This window comes from Hemitrygon akajei, chromosome 9 (assembly GCF_048418815.1).
Source record: "Hemitrygon akajei chromosome 9, sHemAka1.3, whole genome shotgun sequence".
Classification (NCBI taxonomy): Eukaryota; Metazoa; Chordata; class Chondrichthyes; order Myliobatiformes; family Dasyatidae; genus Hemitrygon; species Hemitrygon akajei.
In genome coordinates, this window is record NC_133132.1 from 55,244,258 (window position 1) to 55,267,122 (window position 22,865).

Sequence of the window (22,865 nt, forward strand, 5' to 3'; positions counted from 1 at the left end):
CAACTAAGTTTTATATCACTGCTACTAAGTTCGTCACTTTTATCTTCATTCTTTTATCCATCCCTTCCTGTGCCTTTTAATGTGCCACAGAATGCTTACTAGAATAAAGGCATAATATAAATCTAAGATATGATTGCGTTGAATAATAAGAAGAAATAATAGGGCACTGAAGGATCCTTCCTGCTCATTTTTATATATTGTCATGAGACCAGTGATGGCCACTGAAAATATCAAAAGGTAAACAGACATCAGTTTAATGCTCCATCGGGAAGGCAGTCACCGCTGGAGTACACACACAAAATGTTGGAGGAACTCAGCAGGTTAAGGAGCATCTATGGAAATACATAAACAGTGTGTGTTTCAGATTGAGACCCTTCATCAGGACTGGAAAACAAGGGGGAAGGAGCCAGAAATAGAAGGAGAGGGAGAGAAAGGAGTACCATTTAGAAGATGATAAGTGTAGCCAAGTGGGTGGGGGAGGGGAGGGGATGAAGTAAGGTGGGGGAGGGGAGGATGAAGTAAGAAGCTGGGAGGTGATTGGTAGAAAAGGTAAAATGCTGGAGAAGAAGGAACCTGATGCGACAGGAGAATGAACCATGGGAGAAAGGGAAGGAGGAGAGGCACCAAGGGGAGGTGATAGGTAGGTGAGAAGAGGTAAGTGGGGAACTGAAGAAGACAGGAAGCAGGGGAATTTGAAGAAATTGCTGTTCATGCCATCTCGTTGGAGGTTACTGATACAGAATAAACTCTGCTGGAGTGCCACTGGATTACATACCCAGGTAGTTGAAACTCAGTCATCTGATTTAGGATTGAAAATAGACCCAAAGGAGACAGATTGGCAAACACAATGCAACCAATGGAACTTTCAGAAAGCTTTGCAAACACTGACCATCACATGGTACAGTTTGTGAGCAAAATTCATGTTTTGGCAATAATTCTGCTTGTCTGATGTTTAAATGTATTAAAAATATTAGACAATGTTTATTCCACAATTCCTTGAGGAAGTTGTGGAATCAAAACAAGTCCTTCTCATATTCCCGCACAGTTTACTTACTGACACTTGCTGCAAGTTTGAAGGTAGAAAGTATTGTTGGATAAACTCACTCAGAAAACAAGCCAGCAATTCACTAGGATACACTTTATGAGGATTGGATTGGGTAGCTGGTTGGTCAGGCAGTATATATTTATAATGCCAACTAGCAGCTGTACAGCCACTTTCAAAATACCATAGTAGGTTTTGAAAATGTTGCTTAAATATCAAAGAGAGGAGAAACTGTTTTTCTCCAATTGAAAAAGAGTTGCACATGGATCGATGGTAACCTCTCTCAGTGTGGCAGTAATTCTTTTAATCTGATAAGCACAAAGCTGCCTGAAGGACAGTTTTAAATTGAATTCAACAGAAATATTTCACCTTTAATCCAGACCACTGGGTAATTTATTCCTTTCCTTATATTGACCTCCCCAGATGATCAAATATTATTCTCATGCGGATGCAGACTCTTGGGATGAATGAGTTCTACATTGGGAACAAGTCTTGATAATGATTCCTGACACTTTGTGTTTCCATGTAAACCAGATTTTTTAATTTATCTGTGGAGAATAATAGTATGCAAGGCAGCTGCCCAACTCTCTATGCACAGTAATCAAACCATGTCAGATGCTGTGCTGCATAAAACTGCACTTTAACAGTATGCCTCTGGTCAAACTTCACTATTCAATTTCCTATTGTAAAACATACCTGGGCCACCATCTGCAATAATGCAAAGCACATGTTAAATCAGGATAACAATGATTTTTCAAACTTCTGGTAATTTCTCTCACAATCCTACTTTTTTTCCATTCCTCATTCTGGTTCTCCTTCTATTCTCCTCACCTACCCATCACCTCCTTCTGCTGCCCCTCCTCCTCCCCTTTCTCCAATGGTCCACAGTCCTCTCCTGCCACATTCCTTCTTCAGCCTTTTACCTCTTCTACCTATCACCTTCCAGCTTCTTACTTCATTCCTCTTCCCTCACCTGATCTCACCTATCACTCTTTCCCATTTCCCACCTTCTTATTCTGGCTACCACCCCACTATCCTTCCAGTCCCATTGATGGACTTGGGCCCCAAAATGTCTACTTTTCATTCCTCTCCATAGATGCTTTCTTATTTTTCCAGCATCTGCAAATTTTCTTGGGTTTATGTTAAATCAGAGAGCTTCCTGCTGTACATTTTTACCTTGTGCCCTAGTGAAACCTCATCAGGATCCTTCAATCCTATTTATCAAATTTAGATGTCTACCCATGTTCCAGTCTAGTATTCATTCTAAGTAGGCTAATAACTTAATGTTATGCCTTCTATCAGTATTAATTGAAAAATGGAAACCATTTGTTCCAAATGTATTTTGTCAAACAACTATATCTGGTAGAAAGGAATAGAAAGCACTGTTGATAAGATAGGAACAGGCATGTGAAAAGCATAAACAGCAGCACTGACCTGTGAGTCCATTGTTTTATGCTTCACTATAACCTTTTGGCCAATATTCTGAGGAAAATGAACAATTCTTATATAAGAGTTGATTTTCTCATTTCTCATGGTGAGGAACACAGAAATATCCTGGAGCTGGCAGTGAGAAAGTAGCCAAGTGATAAAAGGAAGGGCAAAAGCCATTTGACATAGTACTAGGTAAATATTCTGCTCACTGTGACACTGAATTGACCAAGGTTGTCCAAAGCCCAAGTGAAAAGGCCATGATTGGTGCTGTAAGAGTTGATGTTTGATTCTATGAAGGATTTTCGCCCAAAACTTCGACTGTTTGTTCAATTCCAAGACAGCAGCCCAAAATTGGGCATCTGATATGCTGCCTGACCTGCTGAGTTCCTCCAGATTTTGTGTGTGTACCTTTGTTATTGTTGATAACCACAGCATATCAGATGCCCAATTGTGGGCTGCTGTCTTGTGCTTCTGGTAACGACATACCAGGAAACAGAAGGTGTCCGCATTGGGAAGACAAGAGTGAAATCTCAGGCTGGAAAGGCAGTACATTCCTGGAGGACTGTCAGGGTATCTGACAAACTGTAAGATTAACAAATAAAACTGTATATGGTGGAATCTTAAATAGAAACAGAAATAGTGGAAGAATTCATCCTGTCGGGACTTGTCTGCACATCGAGAGATCAGAGTGCTTTGTAGACAGTTCCTTATGGACTTTACACGCCAGTTTTAAAAAGTAACCGGGGCCTGTCAGAACTTGTCTATGGAGCAGGAGGTTGCTTTGGTAAGTGGAACAGCCATTGTGGGAGTGGCCAGTGTTGGAGTGGGTGGCTTTGGCCCAACAGGCTTCGGTGAGAACAAACGGAGGATAAGCCTGCTGAGGTGTTTAGTGATTGTAGAATTTAAGGTTAAGAATTTAGAGCCAAAAGTATAACAAATACAGCTGGATGATTGGTGAGAGCTAATGTTGTTCCATTATTCAAGAAGGGAACAAGAGATAATCCTGGAAACTATAGACCAGTGAGTCTCAAGTCAGTGGTAGGGAGACAACTCTTAAGAATAGAATTAACGTGCATTTGGAAAACCATGACCTAATTAGAGAGAGCCAGCATAGCTTTGTGCGGGGCAAATCATGTCTTATTAAACTGATTGAATTTTTGACTAAGGTTATTTGACTGATGAAGGCAGATCTGTGGATGTGGTCTAGATGGATTTTAGTAAGGCATTTCACAGGGTCCTTTATGAAGATTAAAATGCATGAGATCCATGGTGAATTGGCTGTTTGGATTCAGAACTGGCTTACCGATAGCAGATGGTAATGGTCAAAGAGACTTATTCTAATTGGAGATCTGTAATTAGTAGTATTTTGCAGCGATCTGTACTGGGATATCTGCAGTTTGTGATGTATATAAATGACCTAGTTGAAAATATAGACGGATGCATTAACTTTTCAAGTTGAAAAGTCTGACAAAGGGTCTTTATTCCTCTTTCCTAAGATGCTGCCTGACCTGCCGAGTGTTCCAGCTATTACATTGATTGATAGAATATTGTTGTTACTCATTGGATCTTCCATTTGCACAATGTTTGCCATTTTAACATTACAAAAGCATAAGAATATAAACCAAATTAGTTATGTAACTTTGTTGTAAAATTTTATAAATCTCTTTATTTCTACAACTGAAGTCTCAGATCCATTGTTTCCAACACTATCTTAACATTGGCCAAAGCCACCTTTCAGATTATATTTTAGGACTGATTTTTCCTTAATGTAGATGTTGATTAACCTGCTGTGTATTCCCAATTTTTTGTCACAGCATTTTATTTCTATTTCTTCTGGTCAATTATCCCTGATTATTGAAAAGATGCTAGACATTAAAATAGTCGAATAAAATATCATCACTAATGTCCCAATTCTTTTACCTCACTAGTTTCTTAGTGGTCCTTTGAGTTATGAGAAAAATCAAATAATACTGCATTTGCTTTGCAAAAATAAAACAAAACTATAAATATACTTAGCAAGAATTACATCCCAAGTTACACAGTGTAGATAACTCACATTGATAAATTATATTTATTTTCAATAATAAAGATACTATGATACAACGTTAATGTAGTAAAATAGCCTACATACTTCACAGATTGACAATGAAATACTGATATAGTAAAAGGCTTCAAGTGAATGGATTTAGGCTGAGAACTTCAGAGCAAGTGCACTTCAGCTGGAAACATGGAGGGTAGGAACACGAGACATTAAGCTCAGTTGTGCACCACCATAACTAAATATTTTAATAGAAGATCATAATGTGGGTTAAGAAATGAAGAATTATGGCTTGGGTGAAGAACTAAAAAGATCTCACAGAACCATATCTCAACAAGGATTCATGCTGTCAAGCAAGAAACTGAAAAAAAGTGATACTGAATGCTATTAAACCGATGCCAATTCCTTGAATAATATTGCTTTTACTGGAAGCAGAACATTTTTCTTTAAGGAAGACAATGCTTACCTTCTCTGTCAAAGAAGCCCTGAAGTGCTTTCTTAGGGTCTTTGATATAAAATGCTTCTCGGTCTTCTTGGAATTCAATGGAATATGGGTTCTCTTCACTTTCATCCTCCACAGCATCTTCCACTGTTGAAATATTTAAAATCCAATCACAAATCTGACAGACATAATCTAGTTGATATGATAATTCTCTGAATAGCATTTCACTTACTGCTTTGGGATCTAGAGACAACCACTTGATGATCTCAATAAATAGTAAATAGAAGCTAGGTACTTGCAGGGAGGTGTGGGGAATAAATGTGGGAAACAGCAAAAATTACAATGCTTGTTTTTTTAAATCCATTTGTTTGAATGATGACACCTTAACCAATCAGCATGTCCTATTCATAATTTAAGTTGTATTCCATGGAATACTTTTTTTTCATTCATTTTACTTATTTAATGAAAGTGTTTAGGGAAAAGTAAGGACAGTTGCCAGTTTACTAAGGTTGTTTTATTGATTTGTAGTTGACTGAAACACTTAGATCTCATTACACTGAGTGCTCTCCACACTAGAACCACTTCAATTTTTGAGAAAACTTCAGACATCTGGAATGTGACCTTTTCAAAAGCATTAGGTTTGTAACTAAACAGACAATGCTGAAATCAAAAAAAAGTATGCCCAGAAATGGTGACTTCATCAATGTCTCACAAGTATGTTGATTAAAACTAGTGTCTCTCCACTTTATCTCACTTTCTAAACAGTCAATTATTATCTGAATGGTAGGGATTTATTGCTTATTTATTTATTATCTCTTTTTTATTTCCACAGTTTGTTGTCTTTGCACACTGGTCAAATGCCCAAGTTGGTGTGGTTTTTCATTGATTTTATTATGGTTATTATTTTAATATAGATTTATTAAGTATGCCCACAAGAAAATGAATCTCGGGGTTATATATGATGGCGTCTATGTACTTTGATAATAAATTCATTTTTGAATATGGAGATTAAAATGATTCAAACCTTGGTATTTGACGTATATAGTTACAGGCATGGCTGAGTTCAGGGGAACCAGTACTTGGCTTAGATAAGTACTTCAAGAAAATAATCCTGGTTGAGAATCAAAATTGTTTACCTTTCTTGAAAGCTGGTTATCTTATTCCTAAGCACACATTAAATTCTGAAAGTTATTCTTGAACCTTCCACTTTCTTTTCAGGTATACCACTTTAATGTAGAAAGTGTGGAAAAACCTCCAATTATTACCCTTGAACTTCCTCTAACAGAAGGCTTCCAGGACTACACATCATTGAAATACGGGAAAGGAAGGTTGTTTAGTTCCTTGAGCCTGCTCTATCATTAAACCAGATCATGACTGATCTGTGCCTTAACATCACTTGGTACTAGGTCCATAAGATAACTGCACCAACCAATTCCCCACGTGCACCCAGAGGCAGCTTCAGTCACAGGCTTCCTTGGCTGCTCCACAGACTCAGTGGAGACATTATCTTCTTCATCCGAATCTTCTCCCAGCATTCGTTTCTCCAGCTGCTCATGCTGCTGGCTCATTTGTTTCAGTTCGGTCACAGTGAATTCAGATTCTGCTTCTTCATCCTCTTCCGGCCCCTGCATTTGTGCATGTTTCATAAATTTAAAACAAATGTTAAGTTACATTGTTTCACACTAATAACAAACTCAGCTACACAAAGCTTTTCTATTAGAATGCCCAAATTAATTATGAAGTTTAAAAAATTCCCTTATAGAACCTGTAATAAATGTGCTTATACTGGATAAATGTAGAAAAAGATGAATTTCTTTTTTAGGAATTTCCCTGCATGTTAAATATTTAATTTTCTTCTGGAAAACGAGAAGAAATAGAAACATGTAACAATTTAAGTTTCAGTAAGGGCTAGTTTAAAAATGCCGTATCATTATTTTGGCTATTTCCCAACTAGCCTGGTTGAAGGACTAAACAGAAAATAGTGTCAATGCACAACAAGTAAAACAGAAAAAGAAAAAGAAATACCTTGGGTGCAAGTATTAAGAGATTTTCTCTCCCTTTATAACTTTCTGATTATTCCCGTACCCCAAAGAAAAATTTGTCAGAAGTAGCTATGCTGAAGAATTTTACCTAAGAAACCATAGTGGTTCAAAGCGATGGCAGGTGAAAAGCTTAAACTGACACCCAACAAGGGCAAACTTGCAGTTTGCACATATTAGATTAGATTAGATTCAACTTTACTGTCATTGTGCCGAGTACAGATGCAAAACCAATGAAATGCAGTTAGCATCTAATCAGAAATGCAAAGAATAGTGTTGTTTACAAAATAACTGCGAATAAAAAGCGCTGCAGCACACAAATGTAAAAGTACTGAGACAGTACAATATGGGTGCAATACTGCTTAGTGCTGTGATGTGAGGTTCAGCAGGGTCACAGCCTCAGGGAAGAAGCTCTTCCTGTGCCTGCTGGTGTGGGAGCAGAGGCTCCTGTAGTGCCTACTGGATGGGAGCAGAGTAAAAAGTCCATGCTTAGGGTGAGATGCATCCTTGATAATGCTTTTCACCCTGCCCAAGCAGCATTTATGGTAGACGTTCTTAATGGTGGGCAATTTGGTGCCGATAATCCGCTGGGCAGTTTACACCATACGCTGGAGTGCTTTGCGGTCCGATATATATTTTTTGACATATGTTTGTACTCACACGCCTCAGAAAATATGTTCTGAACTAGACTGGACCATGACATGTAGGATTGCAAGTACTGCCCCTTGCACTTCAAACGTACATGCATCATATACATCCTGATATGAAATTGCCCAGCACTAGAAAATGCCTTAATTTGCTGAGATCTTCAGTTCAAAATTCTCTCTTTAATCCTCTTTAGGCCCTTCGCACATTAATATTTAATCCAAAACATAGATTTTAGTCACTAGGCCTCTACTTTCTTCTATAGTTTAATGGCATTTTTAAAAAACAGCAAGAAATACTCTAGATGTTTATCTTCTGTCTCCAGCATTTTACTTCGGTGGCAACTTCAATAATGCTGCAATCTGCCTGGAGACATTTTAAATTGTCATTTCTTGATGTTGTAAGGGTATAATCTATGTTAGGTTGTTTTTGAATGACTAGAAATGGAGAGTGGAGAGAAAGGAGTGCTATGTGGTGGAGATGGTGCTAGGGAAACACTATGATGGAATGCAAAGACCAAAAAAAAAGCTATGATATAGCTATCTAGCACTAGAAACTGCAGCAAAATAATATTTTGGTACCTTGACGACAGGGCTCTGGGATGTAAACAAATGAAGAGTCAGTGGTCACTGGGATCCAAAAGGATGAGTAGAAAAGTGTTCAAAAGGATGCTTTTAGATGACACATGAATATGCAAAGATGGAGGGATGGTGTACCTACAGAATAGATTGTTTAATTTTGCATCATGTTTGGTACAGATACAGTGAGTGAAAAAGCCTGTTCAGATGTTGTACTAATTTGTGTCCTAATTGGTCAATGAAAAAATAGATGACTGCATTTTAATGATAGAGGAAAAACTTGTATTACTGTGAAAAACAGTTTTACAGAAAATCAAAACAGGAAGAAACATTTTGAAGGAAGCACTTCTCCAAGCAGCCAGAGTGGAAAAAAAACAAGATAAAACTAATTTCCACATTGTATGACAGAGTTTAGCTATCACGGTGAAAAGGAAATTAAACTAAAATAGGAACGCGGGTCACTAACCTATTCTTGTGTACCTTCTGATTTCCATGTTAAAACTTTCAGATCCTTCACAGTTTCTGCCAGCTTCAACATGATCTAATTAGCAGACGTATTAGCTCTCCCCTCCCTTTCTGCATCCCTCAGCAAATACTCACTTCATCACTCCCCAATCTTCTCCCTTGCCTTCACAACACCTGCTCATGCAACCACAGATGCAATATTTCCTCATTCACCTCTTCCCTCCCACCATCCAAGGACCTAAAACCTCACTTCAGGTGCAGCAGTGGGTCACTTGCACATCTTCCAATGACCTGTGCTGCATTTGAAATTCACAGTTCATACCCCTCTACACTGGAGAAACCAAACCCAGACTGGGTGGTGTTTCATGCAGTACCTGAACTCGGTCTGTAAGAATGATCCTGAGCTTCCTGTTGAGTGTCATTTTAATTTTCAATCCCATTGCCATTGTAACCTCTCTGTCTACTGCCTCCTCAATAGCCAAAGTGAGGCACAGTGTAAACTAGAACATCTTCTGCCTTGGCACTTGGTCAGGTAAAAACTGACCTCACGTTGCTTTCCCCATTATTATGTTTCTCACTCTATTTCTTTAACATACCTAACAGGGTGGAGCTAAGGAGACAATGGCACCTAATGACGACTCCTTTGCTTACATCTTCAGAAACAGCTCTATTTCTATCTTTAATATCTCTGTTTTTCCCTTTCAGGGTTCTTTGAAGACCCTGACCTGGAGTTATACGCTGACTTCAGATCTTTACGGGAATGTGACCCACTCTCGGGGTCTCACGACTGACCGCTATTCGATATACTAAGGCACGCAGCCTAGAAGATTAGTGTGCCTTTGGAGTACCGCGATTTCATGGCTGTGGAGATGGGTGGACTCGAGTACGGTGCCTCCACAAGAAATTGGTGTGTCATGGGAGACAGAAGATCAAAAGCAGCAAGCTAGCTGCTGGCTGTGTGCCCAGAGACCCGAGTTCTTCGGGCACAGAGCTTGGAAAAAGCAACACAAGGAACTTTTAACATGCTATCCCTTTCCCTCAATTCCTCCACCTCCGCTGCATCTGCTCTCAGGATGAGGCCTTTCATTCTAGGACAAAGGAGATGTCTTCCGTTTTTAAAGAAAGGGGCTTCCCTTCGTCCACTATCAACTCTGCCCTCCATCGCGTCTCCCGTATTTCACGCACCTCTACCCTCACCCCATCCCCCCGCCAGCCCACCAGGGATAGAGTACCCCTGGTCCTCACCTATCACCCTACCAGCCTACAGATCCAACGCATAATCCTCCGTAACTTCTGCCACCTCCTACGTGATCCCACCACCAACCACATCTTCCCCTCCCCCCACTCTCGGCTTTCCGCAGGGATCGCTCCCTACGCGACTCCCTTGTCCATTCATCCCCCCCATCCCTCCCCACGTACCTCCCTCCGGGCACTCATCCCTGCAAATGGAAGAAGTGCTACACCTGCCCCCACACTTCTTCCCTCACCACCATCCCAGGCCCCAGACAGTCCTTTCAGTTGAGGCACCACTTCACCTGCGAGACAACTGGGGTGATATACTGTATCTGGTGCTCCCGATGTGGCCATTTATACATTGGGGAGATCCGCCGCAGACTGGGAGACTGTTTCGCCGAACACCGGCGCTCGGTCCTCCAGCAGTGGCGGGATCTCCCTGTGGCCACACACTTCAATTCCACAGACCACTCCCACTCCGATATGTCTGTCCGTGGCCTCCTCTACCGTCAAGATGAGGCCACACGCAGGTCGATGGAGCAATAGCTTATCTCCCGCCTAGGTAGCCTCCTTCCTGCCGGCATGAACATCCAACTCACTGACCTCCATTGATACCCCTGCCCCCCACCCTTACCCCCATCCCTATCTATTATTTTAGTCTGGTTCTCTTTCTCTCTATTTTCCCCCCCTCATTATAATCTCTCCCCCCAGCCCTACCTTTCTTTCTCTTTTATTTCCCATAATTCTCCACCTTCCCCCTAGCCCATTTCCCTCCAGCCTATCACTTCCCAGCTCTCTACTTTATCCCTCCCCCCACTTCTTATCCCCCCTCGACCATCCCACGTTACTTCACTCCTGATGAAGGGTTTCGGCCTGAAATGTCATTATTACCTTCTCCCATAGATGCTGTCTGGCCTGCTGAGTTCTGCCAGCATTTTGTGTTTTTTATGAACTTTTAACATTGTTTTGTTATTTCTCCTCACTGGCCGTGAAACAGAGACACCTCTTTTTCCCTTATTAGGGAAAGAGAGAGCCTGTGGTATGTTGAATTTCTGGGTGAACAAGTAGACTTTGGGGTACTGCAAGTCTGCGTCTTTATTCAGGGGTCCCCAATCTTTTTTGCACCGCGGACCGGTTTAATATTGACAATATTCATGTGGACCAGCCGACCGGTGGGGGGGTGTTAATCACAACCGGAATATAGGTGAGAAGTCAACTATAAGTCACTTATAAATGGCTAATACACTCAATTTTGTTTATAAAAAGGTATATCTAACAAATTTAATATTAAACACACAGCGCATACTTTCCCCGTATGAACATATAAAATCATTGCAACACACCAATATCGCTGAATCAGTGGGAGCCCTGGGCTTGTTTCCCTACAACAAGACGGACTCACCGAGGGGTGATGGGAAACAGCAATACTCGAAGGGGGTTCCTTATGTCCAATCTATTCCGTAATTTAGTTTTTGTTGCATTCACTGCAGAAAAGCCCGCTTCACAGAGATATGATGTTGGAAATGGAAGCAACGTTTTTAGAGCTTTCATGGCTATCTCAGGATATTCAGCCTTGACTTTGATCCAGAATGCCGGCAGAGATGTTATGTCAAACATACTTTTCAGGCCACCGTCACTTGCAAGCTTGAGGAGTTGATCTTCTTACCGCGCTGACATGGATGATGCATGGGTAATGACCTCGCATGCGTTCAAGTTCAATAGTGGGCGCGACAGGGAATGAGGAAAGGTGCAGCTGACTCATATCGTTTCATATTGCCAGATCATATCGTTCCCTCGCAGCCCGGTAGCACATGTTTTGCGGCCCAGTACCAGTCCGCGGCCCGGTGGTTGGGGACCACTGTCTTTATTGATGCTTTGCTGCTGCTTACGTGTGGGAGGGGGAGCTGGGGAGGCTTTAGGGTTCTAACATTTAACTGTCATTCATTCTTTAGGGCACTCCTCTGTTTTCGAGGATGGTTGCTAAGAAAAAGTATTTCAGGGTGTATACTGTATACATTTTTCTGACATTAAATGTATCTTTGAAACCTTGCTAATGGTCATACTCCTAATCTTTATCTGATCTGTCTGAACCCATCTCCATGCAGTCTTTTATCTTCATTCTTTACCCCAGCTCTTCTTTGAAAACTATAAACCCTCCAATCTCCCCAAGTTGTCAGGAAGAGTCATCATCTTTGTCCACAGAACATGACTATCTGAGTTCTTCCAGCATTTCGGTTTTGGTTTAAAATCCCCAGTATCAGCTGGAAATGCTGCAAGTAGTACAAGGAAACATATTAAGTAAGGCAAACATGAGAAAATCTGCAGATGCTGGAAATCCAAAGCAACATACGCAACATGCTGGAGGAACTCAGTAGGCCAGGCAGTATCTATGAAAAAGAGTAACAGTCACCAATTTAGTAAGATGTTTGTGTGGCAAGCTTAATGTTAATTTTTCTTTCAGTTGGACCAGTCTAAAAAAGAAAAATGAGACGTACGATTTAGTGGCACCTGCCAAGCAAAGTATACCTGCCCACAAATAAAATTTAACATGACTTTGCAACTAATACCAATGTTTCTGCTGGTCCTTCTTGTTAATTTAACAGAGTGGGCATTACACCAATGATCGTCATAAAAAATTAAATAAAGTCCAACCACACTGAAAGATAATGCTGATTAGATCCTGTAATCCAAACTTGGTTGCTTATGGAAAGAATGGAACATGGAGTTTCACAGCAATGAATTAGGCTGGTTTAAATTCAGGTCTTATGTACTGATGAGCAGTTCTGAAGCAAGCTGGTCTTGCAGAAACTGATTTGGCCATCAACTCTCCTTCTATCAAGTGAGTTATTGGTGGTGCACAAAATGTAGAGAAAGTGAAATAATTCAGGAGAAAATTTGCTCTTGGACCTTAATCATGTCTAGAAGTCACTGCTCCATAGAATAAGATAGCCAAATAAATTATTGTCAGCACTTCTCAAAGTTGCAATATCTGCTCTTCATTCAGCTGTCTTAATATCCCTAGCACTTATTCCAGACACAATCAAGCATAACTTAGCAGGGAAATTCTCTCTTAAGTCTTGATTCTGTCAGAATGTGATACCTGGAACTTTATGACACATGTGATGTACAGTTGAATGTAGCTGTGCACCAATCCTGTCTCTGCAGGATGTTAACAATCAATATATACCCTTTACAGTAATTCAAGTTATTAGTCAACTACTGTAAATGGCACAAAACAAAACATTGTGAACTGTGAAGAGGATAGTAATAAATTGTGGCACAATATAAACAGGCTAGTAGAATTATAGACAGTAGCAGTTGAAGAAAAATGGGGAGAAGCCTGAGATAATCAATTTGATAGAAAGAATGAGCAAAAGCAATATAGAATAAAGGATATTGGTCTAAAAGGAGCACAGGGATAAAGGGGACCAAGTGTATGAGTGCACAAGTCATTGAAAGAAGGCGTGCAAAATTCTGAGCTTTATTTAAAAAATCATGTACAGAACTTTTGAAAAACATTAGTCCAACAGAGTGGGTAGTGTGAGTGTGGCCACTGGTAGCCAGTTTCACAGATAAGTTCAGTGATACAAAGGGGACAAGAATTAATAGAAACATGAATAAAAACACTTTGATGCATAGTGCAGTTTGAATCTAGAATGCATGGCCTGTAAGTGAGGGGGAAGCAGGCTGCATTGCGCCTCAATAGAATTGGATGATCAGGGAAAACTTGTAAGGTTATGGAGAAGCTAGGGTGCAGAACTAATCAGTTGTTCTGGTAGAGAGCTGGTGTGTGCATAACTTGTTAAATCAGCTTCCCTTGTAAGTGATTCCATACTTGCCTGTAAAATCAGAAGTCTTGTGCTCCCTCCAAATTTAATAACATGGCCAACTTTAAGTCGATGGTAGCTTTGCGGCTTCACTTTTTCTTTGTTAACCATTGTCCCATGTGTGCTCCCCAAGTCATAAATATAAAACCCAGTGCCGCTTTCCCCATCAGCAACTCGCCTGTGCTGCACCACAGCATGGTAGCGGGAAATGGAAGGATGTTCAAGAGAGATGTCGCAGACAGGAAGCCTTCCAACAACATAAAAGCTCTTCAAATTCAGACCAATATCTGAGACAATGCTGCCATTCTTGAGGACTTCAAAACTGTAGGGAGTTTCTGCTAATCCTCCCCATGGTGGTTCCACGTATGGAAGTGGTGGACAAGATTTGTATTTGTCAGAAGGTAAGCTGGGAACAGACTTGGACTTAATCAATGGCAATGCAGATTTGGGATGAAGATTTTCAATGAGTGGCTGATCTTCTACAGAATTGCCTTCGGAGTTAGACTGAGCAAATTGCTTCTGCACCACAAAACTCTCTGCAGCTGCCACCTCATTCTTTACAGGCACCTCAGTAAATTTGACACTTTCGCTTGTTTCTGTGCTGGATGATGAGTGTCTTGAGTGAATAGTCTTCTCTTTCTTCTGCAATGGAGCCAAAGGGAGTAAGGGCTTCTTAAAACTATCACCATTTAACGCATCTACAACAAAATAAAGAAATGTGTAATAGTATAACAAATATCACCCATTAAGATAAATATTTGATGTAAAAGCAGTACACAGTTTGGGGAAAATACAGGACAGTGGGCTTGGATTTGCACTATTCTTGCAAAAGGCCAGTACAGTCAATGAAGTAAAATAGCTTCCTTCTGTATTTTTACATCTCTTGTCACTGTACAATTCTGAGCAGCACAGTGGATAATAACAGCTTAACTGAGGTAAAGACAGTACTTAAAATAGTATAATTATCAGAGAATTTATATCAAGCAACACAGATATTCCTTCCTATAGTCACAGAAAAGGCCAGTAGTTCCTAGTTGCTACTGAGTATGTGCAGTGAGTCACATTCGTGAAATTGCTGCAGGCCAGGTGAAGAAAGTGTGGGAGTTCCATGATTTAGACTCAGCAAAGACTAAGAAACTGTGATATGGGATAAGAATTTATGGAGGATGCTCTACCCATGCACCCACTGCTGATCCAAAGTGGAAGTCATATGTCAGAAAGATACTGCTGCACAACACAAAAACTGATTTTTTTTGGCCCACCAGGTCCATGTCAACCTTTTAGCCCATTTACATGAATCCTATTTGTCTGCACAAACTCAATACTCTTCTATCCACCACCTATTCAAGCTCTTGTCTAAACCTCTCTTAAATGTAGTTGTACATGATTCTAACATCATCTTCAATAGCACTGTCTGAATAAAAATCTACTACTGTCTGAATAAAAATTTTATTCTTCAGATCCCCTTTAAAACTAACCTTAAATCTAAGCCCCCTTGTTTTACGAAAAAAATTCTGACTAACTACCCTATCTATGCCTGTTACAATTTTATGTACCTTTATCAAATTATCCCTCAATCTCCTTCACTTTGGAACCAATGGAATCTAGATCAACTAGGAGTGAAAAGTGGACAAACAAATGGCAGATGGAATTTAACTCAGACAAGTGGAAACTGATGCATTTTGGGAAGCTAAAATAGGGCAGGACTTGCATAGTAAGTGTAAGAAACCTGTGGAATGTTGTGGAACAATAAGAGATGACACAGAAAGACGAGGCGAAGAAGGCAAATGGCACGCTTGACTTAAATGGATGGCCCTGGTGAAGAAGGGGGAAGGCTCATATCAGGTTAAGGATCAAATGAGGCACTAAATTATAAGAAATGCAAGGGAACACTTAAGGGAGAAATCAGGAAGAAAAAGGACTCAAGGTTGCCCTGGCAAACTAGGTGAAAGAGAATTCCATGGGCTTCTATTAATATATTAAGAACAAAAGGACAGTAAGGAACAAAACTGGTCTTGTTAAAGACCATAATGGTCATTTATGTATGAAGCCAAAAGAGATGGGGGGTGGGGGAATCTTAAATGAAGTTTTTACATCTGTATTTACTTGGGAGACAGGCAAAAGATATATACAGACAGACAGACATACTTTATTGATCCCGAGGGAAATGGGTTTTGTTACAGTCGCACCAACCAAGAATAGTGTAGAAATACAGGAATATAAAACCATAAATAATTAAATAATAAGAAGTAAATTATGCCAAGTGGAACTAAGTCCAGGACCAGCCTATTGGTTCAGGGTTTCTGACCTTCCGAGGGAGGAATTGTAAAGTTTGATGGCCACAGGCAGGAATGACTTCCTATGACACTCAGTGTTGCATCTCGGTGGAATGAATCTCTGGCTGAATGCACTCCTGTGCCTAACCAGTACATTATTGAGTGGATGGGAGACATTGTCCAAGATGGCAATGTAACTTGGACAGCATCCTTTTTTCAGACACCACCGTCAGAGAGTCCAGTTCCACCCCCACAACATCACTGGCCTTACAAATGAGTTTGTTGATTCTGTTGGTACCCTCAGCCTGCTGCCTCAGCACACAACAGCAAACATGATAGCACTGGCCACCACAGACTTGTAGAACATCCTCAGCATCATCCGGCAGATGTTAAAGTACCTCAGTCTCCTCAGGAAGTAGAGACGGCTCTGACCCTTCTTGTAGACAGCCTCAGTGTTCTTTGACCAGTCCAGTTTATTGTCAATTCGTATCCCCAGGTATTTGTAATCCTTCAGCATGTCCACACTGACCCCTTGGATGGTAACAGGGGTGACCGGTGCCTTAGCCCTCCTCAGGTCCACCACCAGTTCCTTAGTCTTTTTCACATTAAGCTGCAGATGATTCTGCTCACACCATGTGACAAAGTTTCCCACCGTAGCCCTATACTCAGCCTCATCTCCCTTGCTGATGCATCCAACTATGGCAGAATCATCAGAAAACTTCTGAAGATGGCAAGACTCTGTGTAGTAGTTCAAGTCCGAGGTGTAGATGGTGAAGAGAAAGGGAGACAGGACAGTCCCCTGTGGAGCCCCAGTGCTGCTGACCACTCTGTCTGACACACAGTGTTGCAAGTGCACGTACTGTGGTCTGCCAGTCAGGTAATTAATAATCCATGACACCAGGGAAGCATCCACCTGCATCACTGTCAGCTTCTCACCCAGCAGAGCAGGGCGGATGGTGTTGAACGCACTGGAGAAGTCAAAAAAACACGACCCTCACAGTGCTCGCTGGCTTGTCCAGGTGGGCGTAGACACGGTTCAGCAGGTAGACAATGGCATCCTCAACTCCTAGTCGGGGCTGGTAGGCGAACTGGAGGGGGTCTAAGTGTGGCCTAACCATAGGCCGGAGCTGCTCCAGAACAAGTCTCTCCAGGGTCTTCATGATGTGGGAGGTCAATGCCACCGGTCTGTAGTCATTGGAGCCACTGGGGCGCGGTGTCTTCGGTATAGGGACGAGGCAGGACATCTTCCACAGCACAGGAACCCTCTGGAGACTCAGGCTCAGGTTGAAGACATGGTGAAATACTCCACATAGCTGGGGGGCACAGGCTTTGAGCACCCTGGGGCTGACACTGTCTGGGCCTGCAGCCTTGCTTGGGTGGAGGTGTTTCAGCTGTCTTCTCACCTGTTCAGCTGTGAAGCCCACCGTGGTGGTTTCAGGTGGGGGAGGGGTGTCATCATGAGAGCAGGGTGGGGGGCTGTGAGGAGGGGTAGGAGGGGAGAGTGGAGTATGTGTTGGTTGGGGGCCGACAACAGATGAATCATGTGGGGGATGGGCAGGGGCCACAGTATCAAATCTGTTGAAGAACAGGTTAAGTTCGTTGGCCCTGTCCACACTGCCTTCAGCTCCACTGTTGCTAGTTTGCCAGAACCCAGTGATGGTCCTCATCCCACTCCAGACCTTTCTCATGTTCTGCTGGAGTTTCCACTCAAGCTTCCTCCTATACCTGTCTTTAGCCTCCCTGATCTTGGCTTTCAGGTCCCTCTGTATTGTTCTCAGCTCCTCCCTATTTCCATCTCTAAACGCCCTCTTTTTAGCGTTCAGGATGTCCTTAATATCCTTTGTTACCCATGGCTTGTTATTTGAATAACAAAGGACAGTCCTTGCCAGAACATTGCAGTCCATACAGAAGCTGATGTAACTAGTGATGCACTCTGTGAGCCCATCAATGTCCTCTCCATGTGGCTCACAGAGTGCCTGCCAGTCTGTCACCTCAAAACAACCCTATAGAACTAAACAAAAGAGTAATATGGTCATCGACTGTATCCTGATTACAGAAGAGGAGGTGCTTCCAGTCCTGAGGTAAATTAGGGTGGAAAAATCACTAAGATTTACCACTTCCACCTATTACCTGCAGGCTTATTTCATCCCCTCTCCCTCACCCACCCACCTTCCTTCACCGATCACCCACTAGTTTATACCTCATTCACTCCCCCACCTTGTTATTCTAACTTCTTTCCCCCTCTCCAGTCCTGATGAAGGGTCGCAGCCCAAATGTTATCTGCTCATTCCTATCCATAGATGCTGCCTAACCTGCTGAGTTCCTCCAGCACTTTCTAGGAATTGTCATCCAAATCATTAACGTATATGTGTAAAGTAGCCAACCTAACACCGACCCCTGTGTAACATCACTAGTAACTGACAGTCAACCAGAAAAGGTCCCCTTTATTCCCAATCTTTGCTTTCTGCCAGTCAACTAATCTTCTGTTCTCATTAGTATATCTCCTGTAATACCATGGGCTCTTCTGAAGGTAAGCTAACCAATATTATAAATGAGGATATCAACATTTTCTTTTCCAGAGCTATAAAGAGTAAAAGGATATCAGACCGCTGGAAAGTGACACTGGAGAGGTGGTAATGGGGGACAAAGAAATAGCGGATAAGCTTAATAAGTATTTTGCATCAGTCTTCACGCTGGAAGACACTAGGAGTATACCAGAATTCAAGAATCTCAGGGTCTGGGAGTAGTTGGTAAGATGTTGGAGTCCATTATTAACGACGAGGTTTAAGGGGTACTTTAAAGCAAGTGATAAAATAGGTTGAAGTCAGTGTGATTTCCTTAAGGGGAATTTTGCCTGACGAATCTGTTGGAATTCTTTGAGGAAATAACAGGCATTATAGACAAAGGAGAACCAGTGGATGCTGTTTACTTGGATTTTCAGAAGCCCTTGACAAGGTGTCACACATGTCGCTGCTTAACAAGATAAGAGCCCATGGTAATACAGGAAAGATAATAGCATTGGCTGACTGGCAGGAAGCAAAGAATGAGGATTTTCTTGTTGGCTGCTGGTGACTACTGGTCAATGTTGGGACTGCTTCTTTTCACATGATATTGTTTTTTAATTTAGAGATACAGCTTGAATAAAGACTTTCCAGCCCTTCAAACCATGCTTTTTTATTTTTTTTAATCAAAATATACTTTATTCAAAAATAAATTTACCGTAGATGTCGGATTATAAGCCGCTACTTTTTTCCCACGCTTTGAACAGCTTTGAACACTGCGGCCTTTACTAAGGTGCGGCTAATGCATGATTTTTTTTCATGCCGCCAAAAACATTTTGCCTCGTAACAGTAGACCAATAAAATTGATGAGTAGTTCACAGAGGTCCAATGAAATTGTACGATAAATCAAGTGCACTTTCACAATTAAATTATTGTAAATCAGTCATTTGTACTCACCCTCATCAACATGGAAAACACTCGAAGAAAAGCATTGTGCTGCCTTTATGGCAGTTATTTAGTTTATAATATTTTCGCTTAGTAATTCATTTGTTAGTATTTTCTAGTTAAAGTTAGAAGTGTTTTAACTATATTTATTTTCTGTACTACATCCCGGGATGCTATGACGTCACATCCGGTTTCGCAGCGTCTTGTGGGAAATACCGGTTTGCGATAAACGGGAAGGTGGGGGGGCGAGCGAACGCTGCTTTTAAGTTAAAGGCGATCAATAACTTTTCCTGGTAGGCTGCAGTATATATATTTTTTACCAGTCGTTAGGAGATATTGGAATGTTGTTCAGTAAAAAAGTATACGCAACGTAATTTGTGTGTTACCGATACGTATGTATATTTAAAAGTAACCGCGTTACAGGCACGGTTCGAAAAAAAGCATTTGCAATATGTATTTGTTTATGTTACCATATGGATTTAATTAAAAGTTAAAAAATCCTCACGTGTAATATCTTTCTGTGTAAATATCTCATATTACAACGTGGGACACCTGCGGCCTAAAATCCGGTGCGGCTTGTACAAGTACAAAATTGATTTTCTTTCTAAAATTAGAGCCAGCGGCTTTTAATCAGGTGCGCTCTGTAGTGCGAAATCTATGGTATGTACAATAAACCATTCAATAACTCTCAGTCCTTTACAAATGTTTCCATTACCATCTTTACATTCCCACACACTTGCCACCCACGTGGCACTCTGTTATTCCATATTTACATACACTTGTTCAGGGGTATACACCCCACACCCCCTACCCCTCAACTCCCGCGGGAGAAGAACCCTAGACTGTGGTCCTTCCCCACCGGGCCCTTGCAGTGGCTGCACCAAGTTTGAGTGCGTCCCTCAGCACATACTCCTGCAGCCGAGAATGTGCCAGTCAGCTGCATTCCCCCACGGACATCTCCATGTGCTGGTAGACCATCAAGTTTTGGGCCGACCAAAGAGCGTCTTTTACTGAGTTGATGATCTGCCAGCAGCACCGGATGTTGGTCTCCGTGTGCATCCCCGGGAACAGCCCATAGATCAGAGAGTCCTCTGTTACGCAGCTGCTGGGGATGAATCTCGACACTGTCCCTTCCATCCTCCTCCACACCTTCTCGGCGAACCCACAGTGTGCAAAGAGGTGGGTGACTGACTCCTTCTCACTGCAGTCCTCCCATGGGCAGAGGGGTGTGGAGATGACATTCCGGGCGTACAGAAGGGATCGGACTGGGAGGGCCCCTCTCACCGCCAGCCAGGCGAGGTCTTGGTGCCTGTTGGTGAGGTCTGGCGATGAGGCATTTTGCCAGATGAACTGGACAGTCTGCTCAGGGAACCACCCCACTGTGTCCATCACGTCCTTCTCCTGCAGTGCCCGCAGGACCTTATGTGCTGACCACTGCCTGATGGCCCTGTGGTCAAAGGCATTGACCTGAAAGAACTTCTCTACAAAGGACAGGTATGGCGGCAACGACCAGCTGAAAGGGGTGTGGCGCAGTAAAAGGGCAAGACCCATCCTTTGTAGCCAGGGCGACAGGTAGAACCTGGGCACATAGTGGTACTTGGTGCCCACGTTCCTAGGATCCACACACAACCTGATGCAGCCACACACGAAGCTGGTCATCAGGGTGAGGAGACATTGGGGATGTTTTTGCCCCCGTTGTCCAGGGACTTGTGCATGGTGGTCCGTCTGACCCGCTCCATCTTGGATCCCCAGACGAATCTGAAGGTGGCTCAGGTGATTTCTGAGCTGAAGGAGCGGGGGACTGGCCACACCTGCGCCAAGTACAGCAGCCCTGAGAGCACCTTACACTTGATGACCAGGTTCTTGCCCGTTATCGATAGGGAGCGCCCTCCCCACAGTCCCAGTTTCTGTTTGACCTTGGCAGTCCACTCCTGCTGGTTCTTGTTGCATGCCTCGGCCCCTCCGAACCAGATCCCCAACACCTTCACATGATCAGACCTGATGGTGAAGGGGATGCTGGATCGGTCGGGTCAGTTGCCGAAGAGCACGGCTTCGCTCTTCGTGCGGTTGACCCTGGCCCCCGACGCCTGCTCGAACTGTTCGCAGATGCTGATCAGCCTGCGAACTGACCTCGGATCAGAGCAGAAGACGGTGACATCGTCCATGTACAGGGAGGTTTTGACTTGGGTCCCTCCATTGCCTGGTAGTGTCACCCCTCTTATGCCCTCATCCCTTCTGATGGCTTCAGCAAAGGGTTCTATACAGCACACAAACAAGACAGGGGAGAGAGGGCAGCCCTGCCTGACTCCAGACCTCATGGGGAAGCTGTCTGTTTCCCACCCGTTGACCTGGACTGCGCTACAGATGTCTGTGTAGAGCAGTTTGATCCAATTCCAGATTCCCTCCCCAAATCCCACTTTAGAGAGTACATCCACCATGTACGTGTGTGATATCCTGTCAAAGGCTTTCTCCTGGTCCAAGCTGACCAGACAGGCATCCACCCCACTATCCTGCACATAGGTGATGGTGTCCCTCAGTAGCGCGAGGCTGTCTGAGATCTTCCTGCCCGGTAAGCACAGGTTTGGTCCGGATGGATCACCTGCTCCAGTGCAGACTTGAACCTGCTGGCGATAGCCCTGGACAGGATCTTGTAGTCCACATTCAGGAGTGAGATGGGCCTCCAATTTCTAATGTCTTCCCTCTCCCCCTTCTGCTTGTAGATGAGGGTGATGATGCCCTTCCTCATGGATTCTTACATGCTGCCTGCCAGGAGCATAGCATTGTAAACTTCCAGCAGGTCGGGGCCCATCCGGTTCCACAGAGCCGAATACAACTCGACCAGTAAGTCATCGCTTCCGGAAGTCTTACCCGACTCAAAGGAACGGGTGGAGCCAGTCAGCTCGTCCAGGGTCAGTGGCTGCTCCAGACTCTCCCGCTTGCCATCGTCTAAGACCTGTGTGATAAATGACAGGAAGTTGCGGGAGGCTGTGGAGTCTGTGGCCTTTTCTCCGTACAGACCAGCATAGAAGGACCTGCAGATCCTCAGTATGTCTGTCTGCGAGGACGCGACTGAGCCGTCCTCTTCCTTAAGGTTGTGGATCACAGAGCTCCCCCTGTGCACCTTTTGGAAGAAGAATTGTGAGCACGTCTCGTCCTGTTCCACAGTTCAGACCCTTGATCGAAAGATGATCTTGGAAGATTCGGTGGTAAAGTGTTGGGCTTGCCGGCCCTTCACCTCCTGCAGTTCCTCCCTGACATTCACCCCCTCGACTGCAGAAGGAGGAGTTGCTGCAACTCTGTCTGGAGTTTACGCAGTTCCCTCTGCCCCGCCTTGCTTTCTAGATACCCTTGTGGATGAAGAACCTCCTGATGTTCTCCTTGGTGGCTTCCCACCAGTGAACCG

The 22,865-nt window shown here is 42.9% G+C and overlaps 1 protein-coding gene across 2 annotated transcripts in view; it reads right to left on the reverse strand.

Annotated features, from left to right (window-relative positions):
• slc4a1ap (solute carrier family 4 member 1 adaptor protein) overlaps positions 1 to 22,865 on the reverse strand; it is a 150,232-nt gene that overhangs the window by 89,636 nt on the left and 37,731 nt on the right. For both annotated transcript variants that reach the window (XM_073056037.1, XM_073056036.1), the window contains exons 2-4: positions 13,753 to 14,438; positions 6,383 to 6,578; positions 4,978 to 5,100 (exon numbers count right to left, since the gene is read on the reverse strand). In XM_073056037.1, the coding sequence (XP_072912138.1) occupies positions 4,978 to 5,100; positions 6,383 to 6,578; positions 13,753 to 14,438 (1,005 nt within the window). The remainder of the gene's footprint in view (positions 1 to 4,977; positions 5,101 to 6,382; positions 6,579 to 13,752; positions 14,439 to 22,865) is intronic.